This window comes from Theropithecus gelada, chromosome 10, assembly GCF_003255815.1.
Source record: "Theropithecus gelada isolate Dixy chromosome 10, Tgel_1.0, whole genome shotgun sequence".
NCBI classification, from domain to species: domain Eukaryota; kingdom Metazoa; phylum Chordata; class Mammalia; order Primates; family Cercopithecidae; genus Theropithecus; species Theropithecus gelada.
The window spans coordinates 94,820,854-94,843,000 of record NC_037678.1 but is presented as its reverse complement, the minus strand read 5'-3'; the positions used below and the strand labels follow the sequence as shown (position 1 = coordinate 94,843,000).

Here is a 22,147-nt window from a genome sequence, read left to right as displayed (position 1 = left end):
AGTGCCACAAGTGTTGATTTTAGGATTGCAACTTAATTTCAGCAAGTAGGTGAATTTGCAAATATGAAATCCATGAAAAATAAGGGTTGACTGTTTTTAAAGCCAGTTACTACCATGCTAAGAGTAGATTTGTGAAGACCCAGTTCTTCCCACCTGATTACGAAGAAATGCTAGCACCGCACCCTAAATAAGCCTGGGACAGTGTAATTTAGTGATGGGAAAATTATTTAACTTTCCAAGACAGTCTTAGATGTTTCCATAAGAGCCAGATGTGATGCAAACCAAATATACCACAGTGGAAAAAGGTTTTGTGAAATTTGATGCATTCAACTATTGGCCATTAACAATCAATTACAAACACGTATAGCAACAGAGAAAATATATGTTTCATAAACAAACAAAAAATACAAACTACAAGCATACTCCTAATAATACTTACATGTGTGTAAGTTTCATGGATAAAAATGAGATAGCACTATATACGTATAAAAAATTAAAAACGTTTCACTGGGTAGGTAGAATTATGACCATCTTTTTTTCCTAAAATTTCTCCTAATGTAATATTAAATAATGATGTGAAAGGAATTCAAAGAGTATGTGGGAAATAAACCATTTTTCCCTTTAAGCAATTGTGTCTGTGGCTCATAACCATAACTTATATTAAGCATAGATAAGAAAGGTCCTAGAACATATAATATAAATAAAAATTGTCAAAATGATCTTTTGCCCATTTGCCATAAATAAAGGCATCAAGTTAATTTCAAAACTTGTTTGTAGACTTTTATATCAGCGAATAAAAAGAAGAATATTTGGTCGGGCACAGTGGCTCATGCCCGTAATCCCAGCACTTTGGGAGGCAGAGATGGAAAGATTGCTTGAGCTCAGGAGTTTGAGACCAGCCTGGGCAAGACAGAAAGACCTCATCTCTACTAAAAATAAAAATTAAAAAAACAGCTGGGTTTGGTGGTACATGCCTGTGGTGCCAGCTACTCAGGAGGCTGAGCAAGGAGGATCACTTACTCCTGGGAGATTTAGGCTGCAGTGAGCTGTGATTGTGCACTTCAGCCTGGGCAGCAGAGCAAGACCCTGTCTCAGAAAAAAAAAAAAAAAAAAAAAAGAAGAAGAACACTTACTAATGACAATAATATGTATCTTCTCGTAAGCATTTATTTTAACTTAATTTACCATTTTTTGTTTTCCCTAACAGATATTTGTGTATATTTAATTTTACCTTTTCTAACTTTTTGGTCTGAATTTTGTAAAGTAATTTTTTAAGGAAAGGTTAAGTAAGATTAATAAAGTTACATTTGGGGAAACTTGTGACAATTTTGACAGGGTGTGATATGTCACCCCACACACATAACACACAAACACATAAACTGATGTTGTTTCAAAAAGTTTTTTAGAGATTAACAAAAGCTGTTTAATTATTTCTCTGAAATGTGCCATTCAAATGTTCTTGGGTTTTGTTAGTCTATGAGAAAAATGAAAAGAATCACTGTAAATAGAACAATTAAATTCTATCCTTAGATTTGCACAACCTCATCCACACAAATGGAAGATTTATTTTCATTAATGCATTCCTTTAACGATTTTGGGTGAAGAGCCTCCTGAAATGGACTTCCTTCTTCCCTGCCTTCTGAAGTAGAACACTCTGCTTTAGATGGTTTGACCTTGTCCGATGACTCTGAGCCACGCTTAGCATTTCAGGCAGAAGCAAGGCTGAGATGTCATCAGAGGAGGCCACTGCAGACCTGGGCAGGTACCCTTGGGCCATACCATGCAGGGCCATGTGAGCTGAGGGCTGTCCCCCAACCCCAGCGTAGGGGCTCCAGCTTCCCAACTTTGTCAATGCAACCAGAGTGGACCAGGGTGAGCACGGACTCCCTCTAACCTAGCTGTTGTGCTGTGAAAACATCTGCAAATCCTTGGAGGCCCTCCCATCAGGAAATGGTGTCTCATTTCCCTCCCCTTTAATGTGGGTGAGCCTTCTTGCTTTGCTTCAGTGAAGCAGCAGTGATGTCCCGTAACTTTCCACACTGGATCTTTGCCTGGTGCTTTCTCTCCTTCTGTGAACACACGCAGATGGCTACACCCTTTCTCCATATCGATTCTGTTCTTTTCTGACTCTGGCTTTCTTAGTGTTGGGGTTCTCCAGTAGCTTCAGGCCTGTCTTGATGGATCATATTTCGGGGTGTGTGTTGATTCAGTCTGAGTGTCCAGGTGTCCACCTCCATCTGCTCACAGGGAAAAGCCAGCAGTACTGTTGGCTCTGCCTTGTTCAGGCTACAGGCTCCTTTCCTGCTCTGACTTCTCAGAAACTCCCCGAAGCCTTTTTCTTCTTTTCTTACACGTGTCTGGAGTTTCTGAAAAGCAAGGCACATAGAGGCTAGTGCAATCCACTAGGACTTGTGCAACGATAAAATTGTTCTCTGTGCAGTCCAATATAGTAGTGTAGGGGGGCATCTCATGCTCCATCCACCTAGGCTCCTGGTGGAGTCTGAAAATTAAACTTATATAAGACAAGTTAATAGCAGAAAAGCACACAGATGTATTTGATACAAGTTTTACATGGCATGGGAGACCTCATAAGGAAATAAAAACCCAAAGAAGCAGTTAGAGTATGTTACTTATTTACTGAATTGGACAAAGAATAGTAAACTGAAAACGTGATGAGGCAGAGGAGCTTGGGCTAGGGTAGTTAATTGGATAGAAAAGTGACTAGGAAGATAAGGGTTAGTTTAACAGGGTTTGTACAGAATTCTCTTGGACTCAACTTCCTGCCTTTGATGATAAAAATGTTGCTTTATTGCTAGTATAAGAAGGACATCTTTCATATGGGAGTTTCATCTCTTGCTTTAAAGAAACAAGAGGTTGGGGCCAGGCGCAGTGGCTCACGTCATAATCCCAGCACTTTGGGAGGCCGAGGCGGGCGGATCGCGAGGTCAGGTGATCGAGACCATCCTGGCTAACACGGTGAAACCCCGTCTCTACTAAAAATACAAAAAATTAGCCGGGTGTGGTGGCGGGCGTCTGTAGTCCCAGTCACTCGGGAGGCTGAGGCAGGGGAATGGCATGAACCCAGGAGGCAGAGCTTGCAGTGAGCCGAGATTGCACCACTGTGCTCCAGCCTGGGCAACAGAGCGAAACTCTGTCTCAAAAAAAAAAAAAAAAAAAAGAAAAGAAAAAGAAAGAAACAAGAGGTCAAAGCATCCAGTGTGTATTCTGTATGCAAAAAGAAAAGAAAAAGGTCAAAGTAATCTTCTTACACCTGTCGTTTTTCAGGTGTCTTTTTTTTTTGAGACAGAGTCTCACTTACTCTGTCACCCAGGCTGGAGTGTAATGGCGCGATCTTGGCTCACTGCAACCTCTGTTCCACCTCTCAGGTTCAAGTGATTCTCCTGCCTTAGCCTCCTGAGTAACTGGGATTACAGGCATGCACCACCACACCCAGCTAATTTTTGTATTTTTTGTAAATTTTGTATTTTTAGTACAGATGGGGTTTCATTGTGTTGGCTAGGCTGGTCTTGAACTAGTCACCTCAAGTGATCCGCTTGCCTCAACCTCCCAAAGTTTTGGGATTACAGGTGTGAGCCACCGCCCTCAGGCATCTAACTTAGTCAATCCACCAGGTGTCTAACTTAGTCAATCCAGCAGGGTGATATATTTTTAACTCTTTCAGTAGCCACTGGCTATGTGTGGCTATTGAGCACTTGAAATGTGGCTAGTACAGCCCTGAAATGGAACTTTACATTTTACTTAATATTATTTAATGTGAATGTAAATGGCCACCAGTGGTAGGCAGTTCCATCCTGGGCAGCGCAGGTGTGGGCAGTGGGTCCTTTGGCTCTTCTCCAAGGTGACTTCTACTCTTCTCCTGATCCACACCAGGGGTGCTTCTCCTTTTCTTTTCCTTCTTGTTTCAAGGATTCCTCAACTGTCTCTCTAGTCAGGCCTTATTCTGTGATGTTCATCTCTCTGCCCTGCCTCATTTCCTCCCCCAGCCTCTGGGAGAAGAAAGCACTTGCTCTACACAGTAATTAAATTTTGAAGGTTTTCTCCCGCTTTGGTGTGGACTGGCAGAATGGTGGGAGTGCCCACAAATTTCCTGTGACAAAGAAGAGAATGAAGGAAATTACCAGAAACCACCAAAAATATCTCTCTTAATTGCAAGTACTAGCTTCGAGGAGGCAGTCTGTTCCGGCTCCTTTTCAACTGACTACAGATTTGAGAATCTAGAACTGTGTGCTTTAGAATAGGGGTGGATTTCAAAATGTGCATTTTCTAGACCCCAGCTGCAAGAGACCTTGATACCAAAACCCAGTGGCCTAGCAATCAGTATTTCTTAAATATCCATTAGAGCTTCTGCATCAAACCACCTTTGGGAACTGATTTAATCAACACACTGATTTACTTAGGAGTTTTTGATTTAGCCTCACTCCATTAAACGCCCATAGACTGCTCTGCTTTCCAAATGCTTATATTCACTTTTTACGGTTTTTCTCTGATCTCCCCTGCATTTACGGTCACCTCCAACTTCCTGCCTCCTTCTCTCTCCAAAAGCACACAGATCAGCTTTTCAAAGTTAGAATAACACATGTAGTAATCGTAAATAAACTGCATGAAGAGCTGAGATTTCTTTCTATTTCTACAGAGGCCTGAAGTGTATGAACTCTGTGATATGTGCTTTAGTCAACTTTCTTTCTAGGAGTTTGGCCCCTCTTGCCTTGCTCTCTACAGACAGTCTTCATTTTTTAAAATTTTGCATGCCAGTGCCCAGAGGGTATTTATTAATAGTTTGAAACTGTCATAAATCCTCAGCATCTCTGCCTTAGCACTGCCAAGCTTGAATGGTCTAGACATTGTATTCAAAAATAACTCCCTCTGGGACAGGCCTGAAAGTCTCTGGCACAGGATTCTATCTATCTACGGATACTTCTCCTAGGAGATTAAAAGTCTTCCTGGCAGGCACAAATTTTGTCCCTGGAGATCCATCCACTATGGCCAGTATTATGTAAAGGATAAGAGTTCAGTGGTTGATATCCACTGAATATAATTCAGTCAACAAAAGAGTGGATTGTGCATATATTGCATATATGCAACTCATTTATAACCAAGGAAGACAGGACCAACAGAAAGTTAGTTTGGGGAGATTTAAAAATAACTGAACTTATATTGGGGAAGTCTTGCTCTTGGAGATAAAAATGGCTTTTATTGCCAGCTGTTGCTCGTTTTTTGGTAGGCGGTATCAAGCATGTGATGCTTTGGTGGCTACACCAGATTCTCTTTTGCAGAACTTGCATGTAGGGTGTGGGTTCCATCCAATCTGTTATCCCCCTGTTCCTTCATCCATCCCATTGCCATGCGAGTTTTACTGAGTAGGTGATATTTACTAGAGGCCACGGATCATTTACCATGTCCTCATACCTAAAAGATTAAAGTTCACCTTGGCCCAGGACCCCTCTGGGTGGTCACGCCCCCTGCGCCGATGTCCCGGGAGTTAGCTGTGCGTATGCTCGGCTCACACACACCCCGCTCCGGGGCCTCCTGGGAACTGTAGTAGGCGGCTCGCGCATCCCCGCCCCCATGACAGAACCTGGGCTACAGCTCCCGAAAGGCCTCGCGCGTCGCGCCTGCGCCTGCGCCCCTGCGGCCGCCAGAGGGAGGGCTAAGGCGCCTGGGCGCGCAGCGAGCCGGCTGAGGGTGCTGTGGCGGCTGCGGCTGGCGACATGGACAACGCGGGGAAGGAGCGTGAGGCGGTACAGCTGATGGCGGAGGCCGAGAAGCGAGTCAAGGCCTCCCACTCCTTCCTCCGAGGGCTGTTTGGGTGAGCGCCAGACCGTGCGTGCCCTAGGGGGTCTCGGTACTTGGCCCCCTTCCTTTCACGCTGACCCCCCGAGTCCCCCACGCGACCTCTGGGACCCTCAGACCACGCCTAGGGGCCCTCAGCCTGCAGGCGTCCTCCAGAAATCCTGTAGGGCCCCCTAGCGCCCCCTGGAGCCCCCAGGACGCCCCGGGGCCCTCAGTCCGCACGCGCCCTCCGGAGACCCCACAGGGCCCCCCAGGGTCCCTGGAAATCCCGCATCCTCCCAGGGGCTCTCAGCCCCCACGCGCACTTTAGAGACCCCCTAGGGCCGGCAGAACCCCCCAGGGTTCCTCAGCCCCCACACACCCTCCAGATCCCCTAACACGCCCCCTTGGAATCCCCAGAGTCTCACAGGGACCCTCAGCCCCCACGCGCCTTTCAGAGAACCCCTAGGACCCCCAGATCCCCCCAAGCGCCCCAGGAAGCCCCTAGAACACTATAGGGGGGCTGTCAGCCCCACGCGCCCTCTGGAGACCCCGGATCTTCCCCGTCGCCCTGGCCCGGGTTGGTGCGGGGGTCCCACTACCTAGCAGGTCAGCAGCTCCCTGAGGGCCGGGGGCGGGGTAGCCCGGGGCGCGCGTGGGGCCCCCTTCTCCGTGCGTGGCGAGTCGTATTGGTGCATTTCGCCACGTTGAAGCCCGTATCGCTCCGGAGACCGGTCCGGGTGAGGCGCGCCTGGGAGGAACCGGAGGGGTCAGTGCAGGGGCCGCCCCTGGCGCCTGGCACGCGCTTCTGGGGGCGTCCTGCCTGCTGGTGGGCCCCGCGGGGGAGGGGGCTGCCAGGCGCCGGATCCAGAGCTGGTGTGCTTGTTGGCCTCCCGCCAGGGGCCTTGCGCCGAGTACACCTTTAGTAAATACTTGAATAATGAACGAATGTATTTTCTCAGCATAGTATTTTTCCTTCTCCGGAGATTGATTGATAGCCAGGGCCTCCTGTTTGATTAACGGTGACGCTGCTCCTGTTTAAGTCAGCGCCCTTTGGGAATCCCGTTAATCTCCTGTAATTCTTCCTTGCTCTCTTAAGGAGGATTTTGAATTCCAAGCTCTCAAAAAGCAGAGCCCGCACTGACAGCCCAGAATTCTTCTGGGCTGTTGAATATGTGAATGATTCAGCTGTTTAGGATGAGAAAGGCAGAAATTTTGTGTGTGCCTGTTTTCGTTTTTTTCTTTTGAAAGTGAAAGATCCTTTGCTGTTACCAAGAGCAGATACTTAACCCATTGCATGACTAGACACGATTTCATTTCTGTACACATTCAGTTCAGACTCTTATTTCCGAAGACACACATAATGGGCTCTTAGCTTGTTTTGCCAACTTCATTCTTTTGGCTATAAATTATAGTACTTTACGGCTATTGATATATCTTTAGGAAATGCTTAAGGACAAGTTTCGTGCAGTACTCATAACTGCAGAAATGCATAAAGGGCTGCAAAAATGCATGAAGATAAGGGTCCCTGTCCTCAAGAACCTCTAAGAGGACATTTATCACAGCTGGTTTCTAAATTTCTCATGTGATGTGTAGGAGATATAGCTATGAATTATGTTTTGTTTTGCATTTAAAAGTTATAACACCCCGTCTCTACTAAAATACAAAAAATTAGCCGGGCGCGGTGGCGGGCGCCTGTAGTCCCAGCTACTCGGGAGGCTGAGGCAGGAGAATGGCGCGAACCTGGGAGGCGGAGCTTGCAGTGAGCCAAGATGGTGCCACTGCACTCCAGCCTGGGGGACAAAGTGAAGACTCCGCCTCTAAAAAAAAAAAAAAAAAAAAGTTATAACAGTACCATCAAGTGCTAGCGCCACACTAACTCCTTTTAAATGTTTTGATTCACAAAACATTTAAAATTCACTCTGATAAAATTTAATGCCATAGTACCTCATGCCAGGAGGTTATTTTAATGTTACAACGTATTTCAAGTCAGGAAGTGCTTCCCTGTGGGAGAGTCTGTAACTGGCAGAGGAAAAAGCATGACAGCACTTGGTGCTTGTCTCAGGAGAACACTTCTTTTGGGAAAGAGGTTTTCGATGTTTTTAGGAAACTAGGCCAAATCTTGAGCTTATAATCCTTAAAGGATTTTGAAAAGCCTTTGTTTTTAAAGAAACATCTCCCTTTTAACTGTTGCTACCTATGTTATTGACAGGACATATACGAAGACCAGTCTTCACCATTCACACTCACTTTACACAAAAGTTAGTGCATCTTAGTTCTTACCTGGGTACAACAGGTCAGTTTATTATCTAGCTTTGGGACTTAGGGCAAGTTACTTAGCCTCTCTGTGCTTCAGTTTCCAGTGTATAAAATGGAGACAATAATAGTATATCTCAAAATTTATGCGGGTTCAGTGAGGTTATGTTTGTAAAACGTTTGGAACCATGGATGTTGGAGACAGTGACTATGAGATATTAATTAACATATTAGTCAAAATTGTCAGCTCCAGTTATTTATCAAAGAAGTAGTAGACCAAACAGATGACTTTTCCAGAATTTCAGAGTCAAAGACCTTTTAGAGTACATCACTGATTTTTTTTTTTTTTTTGAGACAGAGTCTCACACTGTTGCCTGGGCTGGAGTGCAGTGGTACGATCTCAGCTCACTGCAACCACTGCCTCCCAGGTTCAAGCGATTCTCCTGCCTCAGTCTCCTGAGTAGCTGGGATTACAGCCGCCCACCACCACGCCTGGCTAGTTTTTTGTTTGTTTGTTTGTTTGTTTTGTATTTTTAGTAGAGACAGGGTTTCACTATGTTGGCCAGACCGGTCTTGAACTCCAGACCTCATGATCCATCTGCCTTGGCCTCCCAAAGTGCTGGGTTTACAGGCATGAGTCACCGCGCCCAGCCTCATTGATCTTTTAATGAAATAAAATATCTGAAAGAGCTTTAACCATTAATGCAAGTGTGATTTATACTTTGAAGACTGTTATTTCCAGTAATACTTGCTCCAGGAAAGCTTGCAGGAAGAAGAGTACTTAAAGTTTTAGGAGCTGAGTAATATTATATAATTACTGAACCCAGAAAACAGACGTAGTGTCTCTGTGACAGTTGGACAATTAAGATTCTGTATCAGTGTTAGATGTTTAGAATCCTACCTTATAGATGGCACGTATCATCACCTTTCTAGACTGGAATACATGTCACTCCACCCTGCCCCTGCCTTCTTAGCTGTGGAATGTCCCCATATTCATTCCTAAAGGTCTACATGTAATCCTTTATTTAAAACACAGGGTAGTCCATCTCTATGTCAGACTCCTGAATTAACGTAACACAAAATTAATAAAACACACAGACTGACTTGAATATCATCAGAGCTCATGAGCTGACTAGCTAGTGCTTTAAAGAGGACAGGCGATCTGTTTTGAGGTTGTGGCGGTCATTAAAAGGTGCTTTGCATATTGCAGATATTTCACATCACAGACATTCTGAATGTTCTGTCCGCAGATTAAAGCCTGTCATGAGTTTTCCTCTAGTGTTTACCACTCACTCTGGTTTTGTGGCAATACTGTATTCTTAGTAGTATTCTACAGTTTTGTTGTTGTTGTTGTTGTTGTTGCTTTCAGTAAAATTAGATGAAAATATGCTTATGTATTTATGAGAATGTGTCAGTCAAATATTTCTTCTCTGTGTAAGGCACAAATCCTCTGCCTTATCTGCTTGATAGGTAAGGTATCAGTATTCCTTCCCCACCCCCACCTTCCTCCCCAGGAAAAGAGCTGACAAGGGATGCAAACATTGCAGGAAACCACTGTTGTGATGGTTTGTGTTTCTGCTTAATTACCAGTTAAACAGTGATGTGCTTTTGTAGTTGTGGAGTTAAAACTTTTTCTCAAGTTTGTAGTATAATACATTTAGTAAAACTGCTTCCAAAGGAGTTATATTGTCCTTTAGTTTGTTGACAGGAATGAGCTATGGAATTTTGTAGTTAATTTCAAATTCCAACATATAATGTTAATGAGGTACTGGTATGATTTTAAATCGGCCTGAGGCTGACATTAAGATAGTTTTCAATTGGAAAAGCCTCTTTTAGTACTGTCCCCTCCATCTTGTTGCTGTGAGACCTGACTGGGAATAACCTGCACAATGCACATAGAAGAAAGTGCTTAAGAATGACAGTGGATAGGAACACTTTTACACTGTTGGTGGGATTGTAAACTAGTTCAACCATTATGGAAAACAGTATGGCGATTCCTCAAGGATCCAGAACTAGATGTACCATATGACCCAGCCATCCCATTACTGGGTATATACCCAAAGGATTATAAATCATGCTGCTATAAAGACACATGCACACGTATGTTTATTGTGGCACTATTCACAATAGCAAAGACTTGGAATCAACCCAAATGTCCATCAGTGACAGACTGGATTAAGAAAATGTGGCACATTCCAGCCACAAAATGTGGCTGGAATACTATGCAGCCATAAAAAAGGATGAGTTTGTGTCCTTTGTAGGGACATGGATGCAGCTGGAAACCATCATTCTTAGCAAACTATCACAAGAACAGAAAACCAAACACCGCATGCTCTCACTCATAGGTGGGAACTGAACAATGAGATCACTTGGACTCGGGAAGGGGAACATCACACACCGGGGCCTATCATGGGGAGGGGGGCGGGGGGAGGGATTGCATTGGGAGTTATACCTGATGTAAATGACGAGTTGATGGGTGCTGACGAGTTGATGGGTGCAGCACACCAACATGGCACAAGTATACATATGTAACAAACCTGCACATTATGTACATGTACCCTAGAACTTAAAGTATAATAATAATAATAAATAAAAAAATTAAAAAAAAAAAAAGAATGACAGTGGAGACCAGATGCAGTGGCTCATGCCTGTATCCTAGCACTCTGGGAGGCCAAGGCGGGAGGATCACTTGAAGTCAGGAGTTTGAGACCAGCCTAGCCAACATGGTGAAACCCTGTCTCTACTAAAAATACAAAAATTAGCCTGGTGGGGTGGCGGGCACCTGTAATACCAGCTACTTGGTAGGCTGAGGCAGGAGAATCACTTGAACTTGATAGGCGGAGGTTGTAGTGAGCTGAGATCGTGCCACTGCACTCCAGCCTGGGCCCCCGAGCGAGACTCCGTCTCAAAAAAAAAAAAAAAAAATGCCAATGGAAAGATGTTCTTTATGGTTAATGCTGTCTTCTTTTGCCTTTCAGTGTTTAGTCTCAGAGTTTACACAAGAGCTATAAATCTGGCAATGTCAATGTAAATTTAATGAAAGGCCCCACTGGGTTATCTTGAAATAATTATGAATCTATAATTTATTAGCTGTTTGTGAAAATTGTGAATATTAAGCATTGCAGACTATAAATTATCAGTATTCTTCACTTGTGTTTATTTCAACAAAGATTGCTTTTAAGTTTTGCCAAAATATGGTGGGGCCATGTGATAACATAGGTGAAGCATTTAGGTTTTCCTCAGTTACAATTGTTGTTCAAATGCAGATTGAACTTTTAAAAAAATTATTAGGCTCAGGTTTACTTATAGAGACAGGTGATACAGTATAAGAAATATATATGTATATTTGTGTATCTTTCTCAAAAGAAATAGATTATAAATTGAACAATTATTTTTATAAATTATATAATACACATAAGAAATATAATTATATTATTATTCATGGGGAGACCAGGTGGAGGCTCAAGTTCTCATTTACTATTTTGGTGACCATAGTCAAGTAAATCATACTCAGAACTTGTTTTTTTAGTTTTCAAATGGGCAGAGGGACAGAATCTGGTTTTCACGGTTGTTAAGGATTGAATGAGGTCAGAATGCTTATTCAGTTGCACAGAGCTATATAACTTTATTATAATTGTTTGGTTTTCTGATTTTTTTTTTTTTTGAGACAGAGTCTCGCTCTTCGCCTAGGCTGGAGTGCAGTGGCGCGATCTCCGCTCACTGCAAGCTCCACCTCCCGGGTTCACGACATTCTCCTGCCTCAGCCTCTGGAGTAGCTGGGACTACAGGCGCCCGCCACCACGCCTGGCTAATTTTTTTGTATTTTTAGTAGAGATGGGGTTTCACCGTGTTAGCCAGGATGGGCTTGATCTCCTGACCTTGTGATCCACCCGCCTCTGCCTCCCAAAGTGCTGGGATTACAGGCGTGAGCCACGGTGCCCGGCCGGTTTTCTGATTTTAGGTTGTTACAGCTTGGTATCAAATGATAAGCTGTTACCAGACTGGCCTTTTTCTTGTTGCATTTTTGCAGTTTTCTCCACATATTCTTTCATTCTTGTGAGCTCTGTGAGGTGCGGTTACTCTGGAGAGAGAGGGAGGGCCAGTGGTCATGTGTGGCTCCTTGGAAGTGTACCTGTTTTGTTGCTGTGGCTAACACGTCACCCAGCCTGAGGCATGTGGTGGGCACGTGGTAAATATTGGTGGAGAGAATGAATGTATTAATGCTAATATAAATGCTGATTTTTTTCTTTTATTCTTACCTAGTTTTCAAGAGTAAAGCTATACCAAGTAAAGAAGACTTTAAGTCACTTTCTTCCGTTTTATGTATGTATTTATTTTTTTGAGACAAGCTCTCACTCTGTTGCCTAGGTTGGAAGGCAGTGGCCAGATATCTGCTCACTTCAACCTTGACCTCCTGAGCTCAAGAGATCCTCCCACCTCAGCCTCCCAAGTAGCTAGGACTGCAAGCATGCACTACCGCGCCTGACTAATTTTGTATTTTTTGTAGAGACAGGGTCTTGCTATATTGCCCAGGCTTGTCTGCAACTCCGGGACTCAAATGATCTGCTCTGCTGACCTCAACTTCCCAAACTGCTGCTGTTACAGGGGTTAGCCCCAGTACCAGGCCTTTTATTTAAATATTTGTTTATTATAAACATTGTAACTGTACACGGTAGAAAAGTACAAGGAGTACAGAGAGTTTTCTTCTTTTTTTTTTTTTTGGTGGAGTCTTGCTCTGTTGCCCAGGCTGAAGCGCAGTGGCATGATCTTGGCTCACTGCAACCTCCGCCTCCTGGGCTCAAGCAGTTCTCCTGCCTTAGTCTCCTGAGTAGCTGGGATTACAGACATGTGCCACCACGCCCAGCTAATTTTTGTATTTTTAGTAGAGACAGGGTTTCACCATGTTGGCCAGGCTGGTCTTGAATTTCTGACCTCGTGATCCGCCTGCCTCGGCCTCCCAAAGTGCTGGAATTATAGGCGTGAGCCACCGTGCCCAGCACAGAGAGTTTTCAGTTGAAAATAAAAGTTATCTGAGCCTTTTCCATAATCTCACTCCTAAGAAGCAACCATTTTTAACTTTCTCATTAGTTTTTCTGATGGTTACCACCATATTTCTAAATAATTTTAGAGCACTTCTACTTCCTGATTTCTTGATTTTAGACAGTATCTATTGATTTTGCTAAAAATGATGAAGAATTTATTATAACTTTCATAGTCTTAGATTTTCCCCTTTACCCCCTCATTTTACTTAGTTATATCTCAATCTCTATTACCTTGTGTATATAAACAGCAGATTTAAATCTTAATTAATCATATGAATTAATGCTGAATAAGTATTTAAGCTAATCAAAATATTTTACTTAAAAATTTTTTAATATATTTTTCTATTTTTGTGAGTTATGGAGTCAAAGAGAATATATTGTCCAAATTGCGATATTTTTGATATACTAAGGAAATGGGTAAAGTCAGTACTTTCTTGAATTAAGGTATCTTTTTTCATGGTAAGGACATGTCTGTCAATTCCAGTTTTAGTCCGTGTTTTCATTATGCATTAGTGTTGTATTTTGAAGGCCTTTTTGAATATCTGTGAAGATAAACATTTTTCTCCTTAGAGTTATTATATGTTAATTAGTAAATACGAGGCCTCGTATTGTACTGTCCTTGCACTCCTGGAGTAAATCTCAGGATTGTAATATAATAAATAAATTGATATTTTTAAATTTAGATTTTTTTAGATATTTTTAAATTTAGATTTATTTATTTATTTATTTATTTATTTATTTGCGACAGGGTCTCACTTTGTCGCCCAGGCTGGTGTGCTCATTACTCACTGCAACCTCCGCCTCCCAGGCTTAAGTGATCCTTCCACCTTAGCCTCCTGAGCAGCTGGGATTACAGGCACAGGCCACCATGCCCAGCTAATTTTTGTATTTTTATTAGATATGGGGTTTCACCATGTTGGCTAGGCTGGTTTCAAACTCCTGGGCTTGAATGGATCTGCCTGGTTCATCTCCCACAGGGCTGGGATTATAGGCGTGAGCCACTGTGCCCGGCCTAGATTCTATTTTTACATATATAATTTAGGATTATTTTATCTACAGTTCATTTGTATGTAGTCTTTATCAGCTTGAAGTATTGCTGTTGCAGGTGCCTCCCAAAAATAATTTGGATTTTTTCTTTTTTTTTTTGGACTCCAGTCTTTGAAGGTTTAAGAATACACCACAGTGAAACCATTGGGGCTTTTGATGGGTATTTCTTTGCTAACTTTCTTGTTTTTGTCTCTGGAGTTTGTAATTAAATTTTCTTTCTCTACTGCTGTCAATTTTGGTAAATTGTGTTTTCCTGGGAAATAATTCATTTTATCTAAGTTTTAAAAAATATATTTGCATTGTGCATAGTAGTCTTTTCTGACTTTTAAAAATGTTCTGTTTTAGTAATTTTCTTCTGTCACTTTATTTTTGTATTTGTGTTTTTTCCCTTTTTTCCTTGATTCTTTTGATTCTTTTTCCCTAAACAACGAATATTTTGATTGATTTGTTCTACTGGTTTTGTGTTTTCTGTCTTACTGACTTCCACTTTTATCTTTATTGCTTTCTTTGGCTTCTTTTGTTTTTCCCTCTGGTTCATTTTTCTAGGGAGGTGTTTTTTCACTGTTTTCATTATTTTATTTGTATGGATTCAAATATTCATGGCTATACTTTTGTTCCTAAAACTGCTTCAGTTGTATTTTATAGATCCTGTTATACAATATTTTTATCTTAGTTTGTTTCCCCTTTGTTCCAAGAGGTTTTTTTTTAAGGGTTTTATTCCAGGTAGAAAGAATGGCCTTTCTTTGTATATTATTACTTAAACTTTTTTTTTTTCATTATGATCAGAGATTTTCTTTGCCACTTAATATATTGTTGGTGTTCATGAATGGTCCAGGTACACAAATTTTTTTTAGACACGGAGTCTTGCTGTGTTTCCCAAGATGGTCTTGAACTCGTGGCCTCAAACAATCCTCCTGCTTTGGCCTCCCAGAGAGTGCTGGGATCATGGGCATGGGCCACCTGCACCCAGCCCCCATGTACACTTTGTTTTTTTGGAGACAGAGTCACGCTGTCGCCCAGGCTGGAGTACAGTGGTGCAACTCACGGCAATCTCCGCCGCCCAGGTTCAAGCGATTCTCCTGCTTCAGCCTCCGCAGTAGCTAGGAATACAGGCATGTGCCACCCCACCTGGCTAATTTTTGTATACTTAGTAGAAATGGGGTTTCACTGTGTTGGCCAGGCTGGTCTCAAACTCCTGACCTCAAATGATCCAATTGCCTCAGCCTCCCGAAGTGCTGGGATTGTAATCCCCTGTGTATACTTTAGAAAGTGGATATTTTCTTGTCAAATTTTGATAGAGATCCCTCATGTCTAGTTATTGATTATATTGTCTGTGTCTTTCATGTCTGTATTTTTTGTTCACTTGATCTGTTTTGGACTTAGAGGGGCATATTAATATCTGCTTTCTTATAAGTGTATTTCTATCTTTTTTAACTTTTGCAATTTCTGCTTTATAAAGGGGGCTACTGTGTTTTTGGTGCATAGATTTTCACAACCAATATTATTATGAATTATATTTTTAGCATTATGAAGTGAGCTTCTTGAAGGCCTTTGAGCCCAAATTTTGTCTCATTGCAGGGTAGCAATCTCTATTTTCTTATTGCTTGTATTTGCATTCCTTAGGACTGTATTATGTAAGAGGATCATACATGCCGTCTGTTACCGTGTGCCCTCTGCTGCCAGTTGTGGCTGTGTGACTGACTTCGACTGATAAAGTATGAGTGGAAGGCACTTGTGCCATGGCTTTTTCCTTCTGTAAGAAATTAAGAAGAGTATATATACCGGATAAGTGGTACATTCCACAGTAGAGAATGATGACACTTGGAGAAAGAGCCAGCAGTCACAGCCAGTCTGCAGTAACAAGTCAAGTGACTGAGAGAAGCCTTTGGGAGACATCAGGGTTATTTGCTGTTATGACAGTGCTAACAAGAGCTGCTTGATTTGTTTGGTATACTTTTGACCATCCCTTTATTTTAAGCCTTTCGGAATTGGTATTTTAGTTGTGTTTCTTGTATTGAGCACAAAGTTGGGTTTTATTTTGTGAGCAGATCTGAAAATGACAAGTATATGATTGGTTCTTAACTGTCATACCACTATATGTACTGTATATTATATTTTCGTTGTTATTTGTCTTCATGTCATCTCTTTTCTCTTTTTAGGAAGGTTTGTAATTTTGTTCTACTGGTTACCTTTATGCTATAAATGTTTTTAAATATCCTTAGCTCCTTTTCCTTACTTAGGTGCCTATTATTTTGTTTACTCTGGAAAACTCCTATTACCTATGTGCCTCTCAGTGAGCATTTTCTACATCTCTTGTTCTCTAATGTGCCTGTTTTTTTTTTTTCAAGCTGTTTGTACTTTATCAGACATAGAAGTGTTTCCTTATTATTTTTCTACCCTTGTCCTCACATTTTGTCTTAGATATACAATACAACATATGCAGTGACACCACCACTCATTTCAACTATGTTTCCTAGTCATCTCTTAGTTATCCCTTGGGTTCTGGCTTACACTGGGGGTGCTTCATGGATGGCCTGATTGTATAATCCTTGGCTCACACTTTTTTCCCCCTTGAGTTTCCGGTAAAGGATTGTTCCACTGTTCTTTTGCTCTATATATTGCTGTTGAAGTCTTAGCCTGATTTTCTTAGTTTTAGAAGTAACTTTGCCGTTTTATGTGGAAGCCCAGAAATGTTCTTCATTTATAAAATCTAGTCATCTTACTAGGATATGTTTCATAGTAGGCTATTCTGGGTCAGTTTTCCAAGTACATGTAGGCCTGTTCAGTATTTAGATTCATGCCTTTTGTTTCCAGAAAATTTTCTCAGATTGTGAAAGTGGGTTTTTTTCCTCCCTTCTTCAGGGACTCTAATTACATTGATATTGGCTCTTTGCCCATCCTGTATCACTTTTACTTAGATCCTTTTCTCTTCATTTTTGTTCTCTTGACTGTTTGCATAGTTTTCCTTATTGTCAGTAGAATCTGCTCTCCCCTTAGGTATGTTATAACAGAGATTTTATTTCCGAGATCATTTTGTCTTTTTATTTCTGTCCTTCTAGAATTTGAAACAAGAGTTCATCATCTTACTTTTTTTGTGTGTATTTCCATGATGAATTTTTAAATTTCTAACTTATGATGTACTTTCATATCTGTTTAATAATATTTCAGTCATATGGAATTGTTTTCCTGTGCCTTGTGATTGTTTTAGGGAACATATTTTAATTCTTGTTTCTTTTTTGTTTTGGGGTTGTTTTGGTATGACTCAATTTTATTTTAATATTTATTCCTTTTTTACAACTTTTATTTTAGATTCAGGGGGAACATGTGCAGGTTTGTTAACTGGGTGGGTATATTGTGTGATACTGAGGTTTAGGGTACAAATGATCCTGTCACCCAGATACTGAGCATAGTACCCAATAGTTTTTCAACTGTTTCTCCCCCCATGCCCCTCTAGAGTCCTCAGTGTCTACTGTTGCCATTTGTATGCCCATGGGTATCCAGTGTTTAGTTGCCACTTATAAGTTAAAACATGTGGTATTTGGTTTTCTATTCCTGCATTAATTCACTTAGGATCTTCTTTCTTATATAGTAGCTTCATATGGATGCTGTTTCTCATTAATGTTTAGTGTAGAGAGTCACAGAGATTCTTGGACACACAATAGCATGTGTTTCTGTGACAGGAGATGAGGGGTTTGTGTGACTTCACGGGTTTCTTAGTTTAAATGCTGCCTTGTGTAGGTACAGTTAAATGCGGTTTCTTTAATGAATGGTGCTGTAGAGGGGTAGATAGAGGGTTGGCGTAACTTCTAATTTTCTGATACTCTTTTGTATCAAGAATGTATTTCCATCACTTGCCTTCTTTCCTTTCACTGCCAAGCCTCCATAGAGTTGCCCCCACCTTCTAAGTTGCCTTCTCCCAGAAACAGTGTCTTCTGGAAACTGCTGCCTGTGGCAAAGCCCCTCTATTCGTTCCCAACTGCAGTGCTCTAACCTACCAGGTCTTCCACCTGGTCTGGGGTGTTTGCCTACCCTGGTAGGGCACTTCCTTGCTGAGAGTTCTTCCCTGGACAACAATTGCCAGGTTAAACTCCCCTCTCCTCCACAGATTCCCCTCTGACTGGCAGCAGAGGCAGTGTTGCTAGCTCTGGTAGTTTTGGATTTTTTATTTCCTCAATTATATTTAATGGAGGCTTGCTGAATACTGCCTCCTTTTGCTGTGGGCACGGATTATGGGTGGTTGTGTTTGCTTTTTGTTGATCTGTAAGGTTTTTGGAGGATGTGTGGATATATTTATCTGTAAGCAGCCACCATGATTTTTTGGGAATCACATGTCTCATCAATATTTTCTGAAGACTGAAATTCAGCTTAAATTTTTATAAAGACTGAAATTCAATTTAAAAACTGCTCTTGGTAAATTAGGTTGTGTAACAGTCATTTCTGAATTAATCTAGCTGTTACCATTATCTTAAGTATTTAAATATCTGTGTTTTGTTTTATTAATAGGTCCAGTCTATGCCTATTTCTTCTCTATAAAGATGACTACTCCCCATATAAAGTTGAGGCTTTAGAAAACTATTGTCAAAATAAAGTCTAACTAGCTTTCTTTGTTATACTTGTTCTCAAAAGCTTTATTTCAGGAAATTGTGCTTAAACAGAAATACTTTGGTCACAGTCCTTAAATGTCTCCGATTATTTTCTCTGTTTGAGAATCTATGATTTTTGTCCTTAATTAAGCAGAAGCAAAGTGGAAAGTTCCTAGAAAATTGATTCCAAAAGTCCAAGGCCACCGAGGCAGCGCTCCCCTTAGTGGTACAGTGCTAGCTGGCTTGGTGGAATTTCTCTTTCTCTCCAAGGCCAAGACAGGCCTGGCTGCTCCAGGGAACTGAAAGCTAGTAAATAAATGACAGTGTTCATTTGTAGGTAGTCTGACTCAAGCCCATGCCCTGGACCTTTCCACCATACCTTGGGCTTCTGCATTACTGATTTATAAAAGAACAGTGAAACATTTAGATGCTGCCTTTTGATGTAAGAATTCAAATTAGCATTCTAGAGAGTATCTCCCTCCTACCTTTTTTTAAAAAATAGTTTTTAATTGACACATTGTATTGCACATATTGTTGGGGTACAATTTGTTTTTTTGATATACGTCTGTGTTGTATAATGATCAAATGAAGATAGTTAGCATACTCATCCCCTCATACATTTATCATTTCTTTTTGTTGAGAACGTGTGAAAATATCTCTTCCAGTTGTTTTATGTCCTCCTGGGGCCTCTGTATCTCCCCCACTGAAGAAATCTCTACTTTTGCATCACATAAAAGATTTGTACTGTTTTAAAATATATTAAGACCTGAAATAGAATAATTTTGGAAGGGTTAAGTTTATCAAGTTTTTAGAATCTGTGGAGATTCCAGAAGTGAAGCATCAGGTGGAAATAAATTGTTTATAGAGCCTATAATATCACAGTTCTATATGGCAGAGGCACTTTTAGACAGATTTTGAATTTTCCTCTCTTCTGAATTTTTTCTACATTTGCTTATTATTTTGAGGCATACATGGGAAACCTTAAAACATTAATGTGGACAGTTTGTTCCATCCAGACACTAAGCAGTCAGCCTTGTTATTGTGGCAGGCCCTGTGCTGCTTCCTTTCCCCAGAGCATCAGTCTAGTGGCTAAGGAGATACTGCTGGTAAATAATGAGAAAAAAGCTATCCTGCTTTGTGGGGATCCCCCCAGGCTCCCCACACTGGGCAAGTCCCTTTTCAGTCTTTTGGGATGGCTTGAAACACCCCTTCATGGCATCCTGATGTTAGAGCTGAATTTTGCCTCTGGTTCCACATGCTTATCTTCATAGTACTGTCACTGTCACTTTTTGTGGTATTTCTACTCTAATATCTTGTGATTTTTAGAGGCAGCTTTATTTCTACCTCAGGAGTTGTCAGCCTTTTTCTTTGAGGTACATCTCATGATGTGTGTGTCATTAGTTCTCACAATTCTACGATATCTCCTTCCTCCCACCCACAGTTTTAAAAAAACTATGGTTGTCATAGTTTTACAATGCTCTGAAATAGTTATTATTCAGGATGGGGGAAATCAAGATTCTAGATTATTTGAAGATGAATTGGTTTTTATAGCTCTACTGTTCCCTGGCTTCTGGTGGGACATTTGTGGCTTTGACTATGTTTCCTCAAGGGAACATGGGGAATTCATAGGCTTTTTCTCAGACCCTTCTAGCCATGAAGCTTGATATTCTTTCCTCAACGTTGTGACCTCTTTGTGGGCAAGAAGTTTATTTCCTTAGTGTTTTCTGGCACATACAGATCTCAGTAAATGTTTCCTGAGTCAGTATGGTCAAGAAGAAGAGAGTCTGCCTTGCCTCTGGAATGCAGGGGTGGTTCAGCTGCATGAACCACCAGGCAGCCAGGTGGCAGTGGTTTTGTGCTTGCTGGGCAGTGTTTTCTTTCACGGTGGGGAAAATGTTTTCTTCTTCAAAGTCAGATTCCTGTAATACAAAACAATAGTTAATTTAGCTCAGTTTAGCTTCTTAACGTCAATTGAGTGTCATGTATTTAACTTATGTCACTGTGTAATATGGATTCTTCACAGAATATTGTTTCCAAGGATCTTCTGCCTCACTGTGAGACCTCTGGATAACAGTTGTTACTTTGAATGCAAATTCTGAATACTTGTCCATAAAATTTACAAAAAATTAATTTTCATATAAAACAAAATAAGCATCAGGGGTAATTTCAAAAGTACATTTTTTCATGAAGTTTTAAACTTATGGTCAGTTTATGACAAATGGATTTTTAAAGTGAGGCTACCTCTGGTGATTCTGTTTCAGGAGACAGGATCTCATGGTTTAGCAAGGTTCAAAGATCACTGAACTTTAAGTCAAGTGTCAGGTACACTACTGACCTTGGCTTAAATTTAATCCCTTGGATAAGCCATTGACCTCTATATGCCATTTTCTTTTCGGTAAAATGGAGATAGTGTCTTTCATGGTTGTAATAATGAAAATGACATATCATATAAGGAAGTATCTAGCATAAAACCTAGAATAATGTAGGAACTCTGTTAATTCTAGCTGTATCTATCTCTGAAAATAAGTGGATAAAATACATTTTAATTAAGCTAGTTTTATTTAGAAACCTTTAATAAGAATGATTGAACTATAATTACAGTTCAAGATTCCCAGTACTCTTTAGAAAAACAAGACCCAGGAAAGTAGCAAGACTTTATGCCAAGGGAGGTATGGCTAAGGTTGAGAACGTTTTCATGTCAGGAATTTTCCATTTAGGAAACTTATTAGCTATTTTTCTTTTCTTTTTTTTTTATTGTGTAGATTTGAAGTGGAGGGAAAGGGACGTGAAGGTGTGAGAGAAAGCTGTAGCTTACTCTGACACTTCATGTTTGGTATGGCTTGTTGCCATTCCATCTTTCACTGTGTAACATAGTCCCCAAAGGTTTTTGTTTGTTTTTTGATTTTTTTTTTTGGTGTGTGTTAGGGAAGAGGCTTTATTGAGATTTAATACACATACCATACAATTCACTGATTTAAAATGTACAATTCAGAGGTTTTTAGCATATTCACAGGGCTATGCAACCACCGCAGTTTTAGAACATCTTCATCACCCCAGAAAGAAACCCTGTACCATTTAGCTGTCATTTTCTCTCACCTCCCTGTTTTTCCCCAACACTCCCACCTCTAGATGTCTTTGTCTGCTTTGCCCTGCTGTAACACAATAACCTTGGCCTGGGTAATTTATAAAGAACAGAAATGTATTTCTCACAATTTTGGAGGCTGGAAAGTCTAAGATCAAGGCACCAGCATCTGGTATCTGGTGAGGGCTTTCTTATTTTGTCTTCACACGGTAGAAGAGAGAACCAGAGAAAATGGAACCTCACTTTCACAAGCTCTTCTATTAGTGGCCTTAATAAATTCATGAGAGCAGAGCGCTCATGACCTGAACACCTCCCAGTAGGCCCTACCTCCCAACAATGTTGCATTG

At 41.1% G+C, this 22,147-nt stretch overlaps 1 protein-coding gene across 5 annotated transcripts in view; it reads left to right on the top strand.

The window, feature by feature from the left end:
- Positions 1–5,612: 5,612 nt before the first annotated feature.
- Positions 5,613–22,147, top strand: part of NAPB (NSF attachment protein beta) — a 52,202-nt gene continuing 35,667 nt past the window's right edge. For 2 of the 5 annotated variants that reach the window (XM_025398490.1, XM_025398491.1), the window contains exon 1: positions 5,613–5,827. In XM_025398490.1, coding sequence (XP_025254275.1) covers positions 5,730–5,827 — 98 coding nt within the window. In that variant the 5' untranslated portion in view covers positions 5,613–5,729. The remainder of the gene's footprint in view (positions 5,828–22,147) is intronic. The other 3 variants (XM_025398493.1, XM_025398492.1, XM_025398489.1) reach the window with 3 other exon arrangements.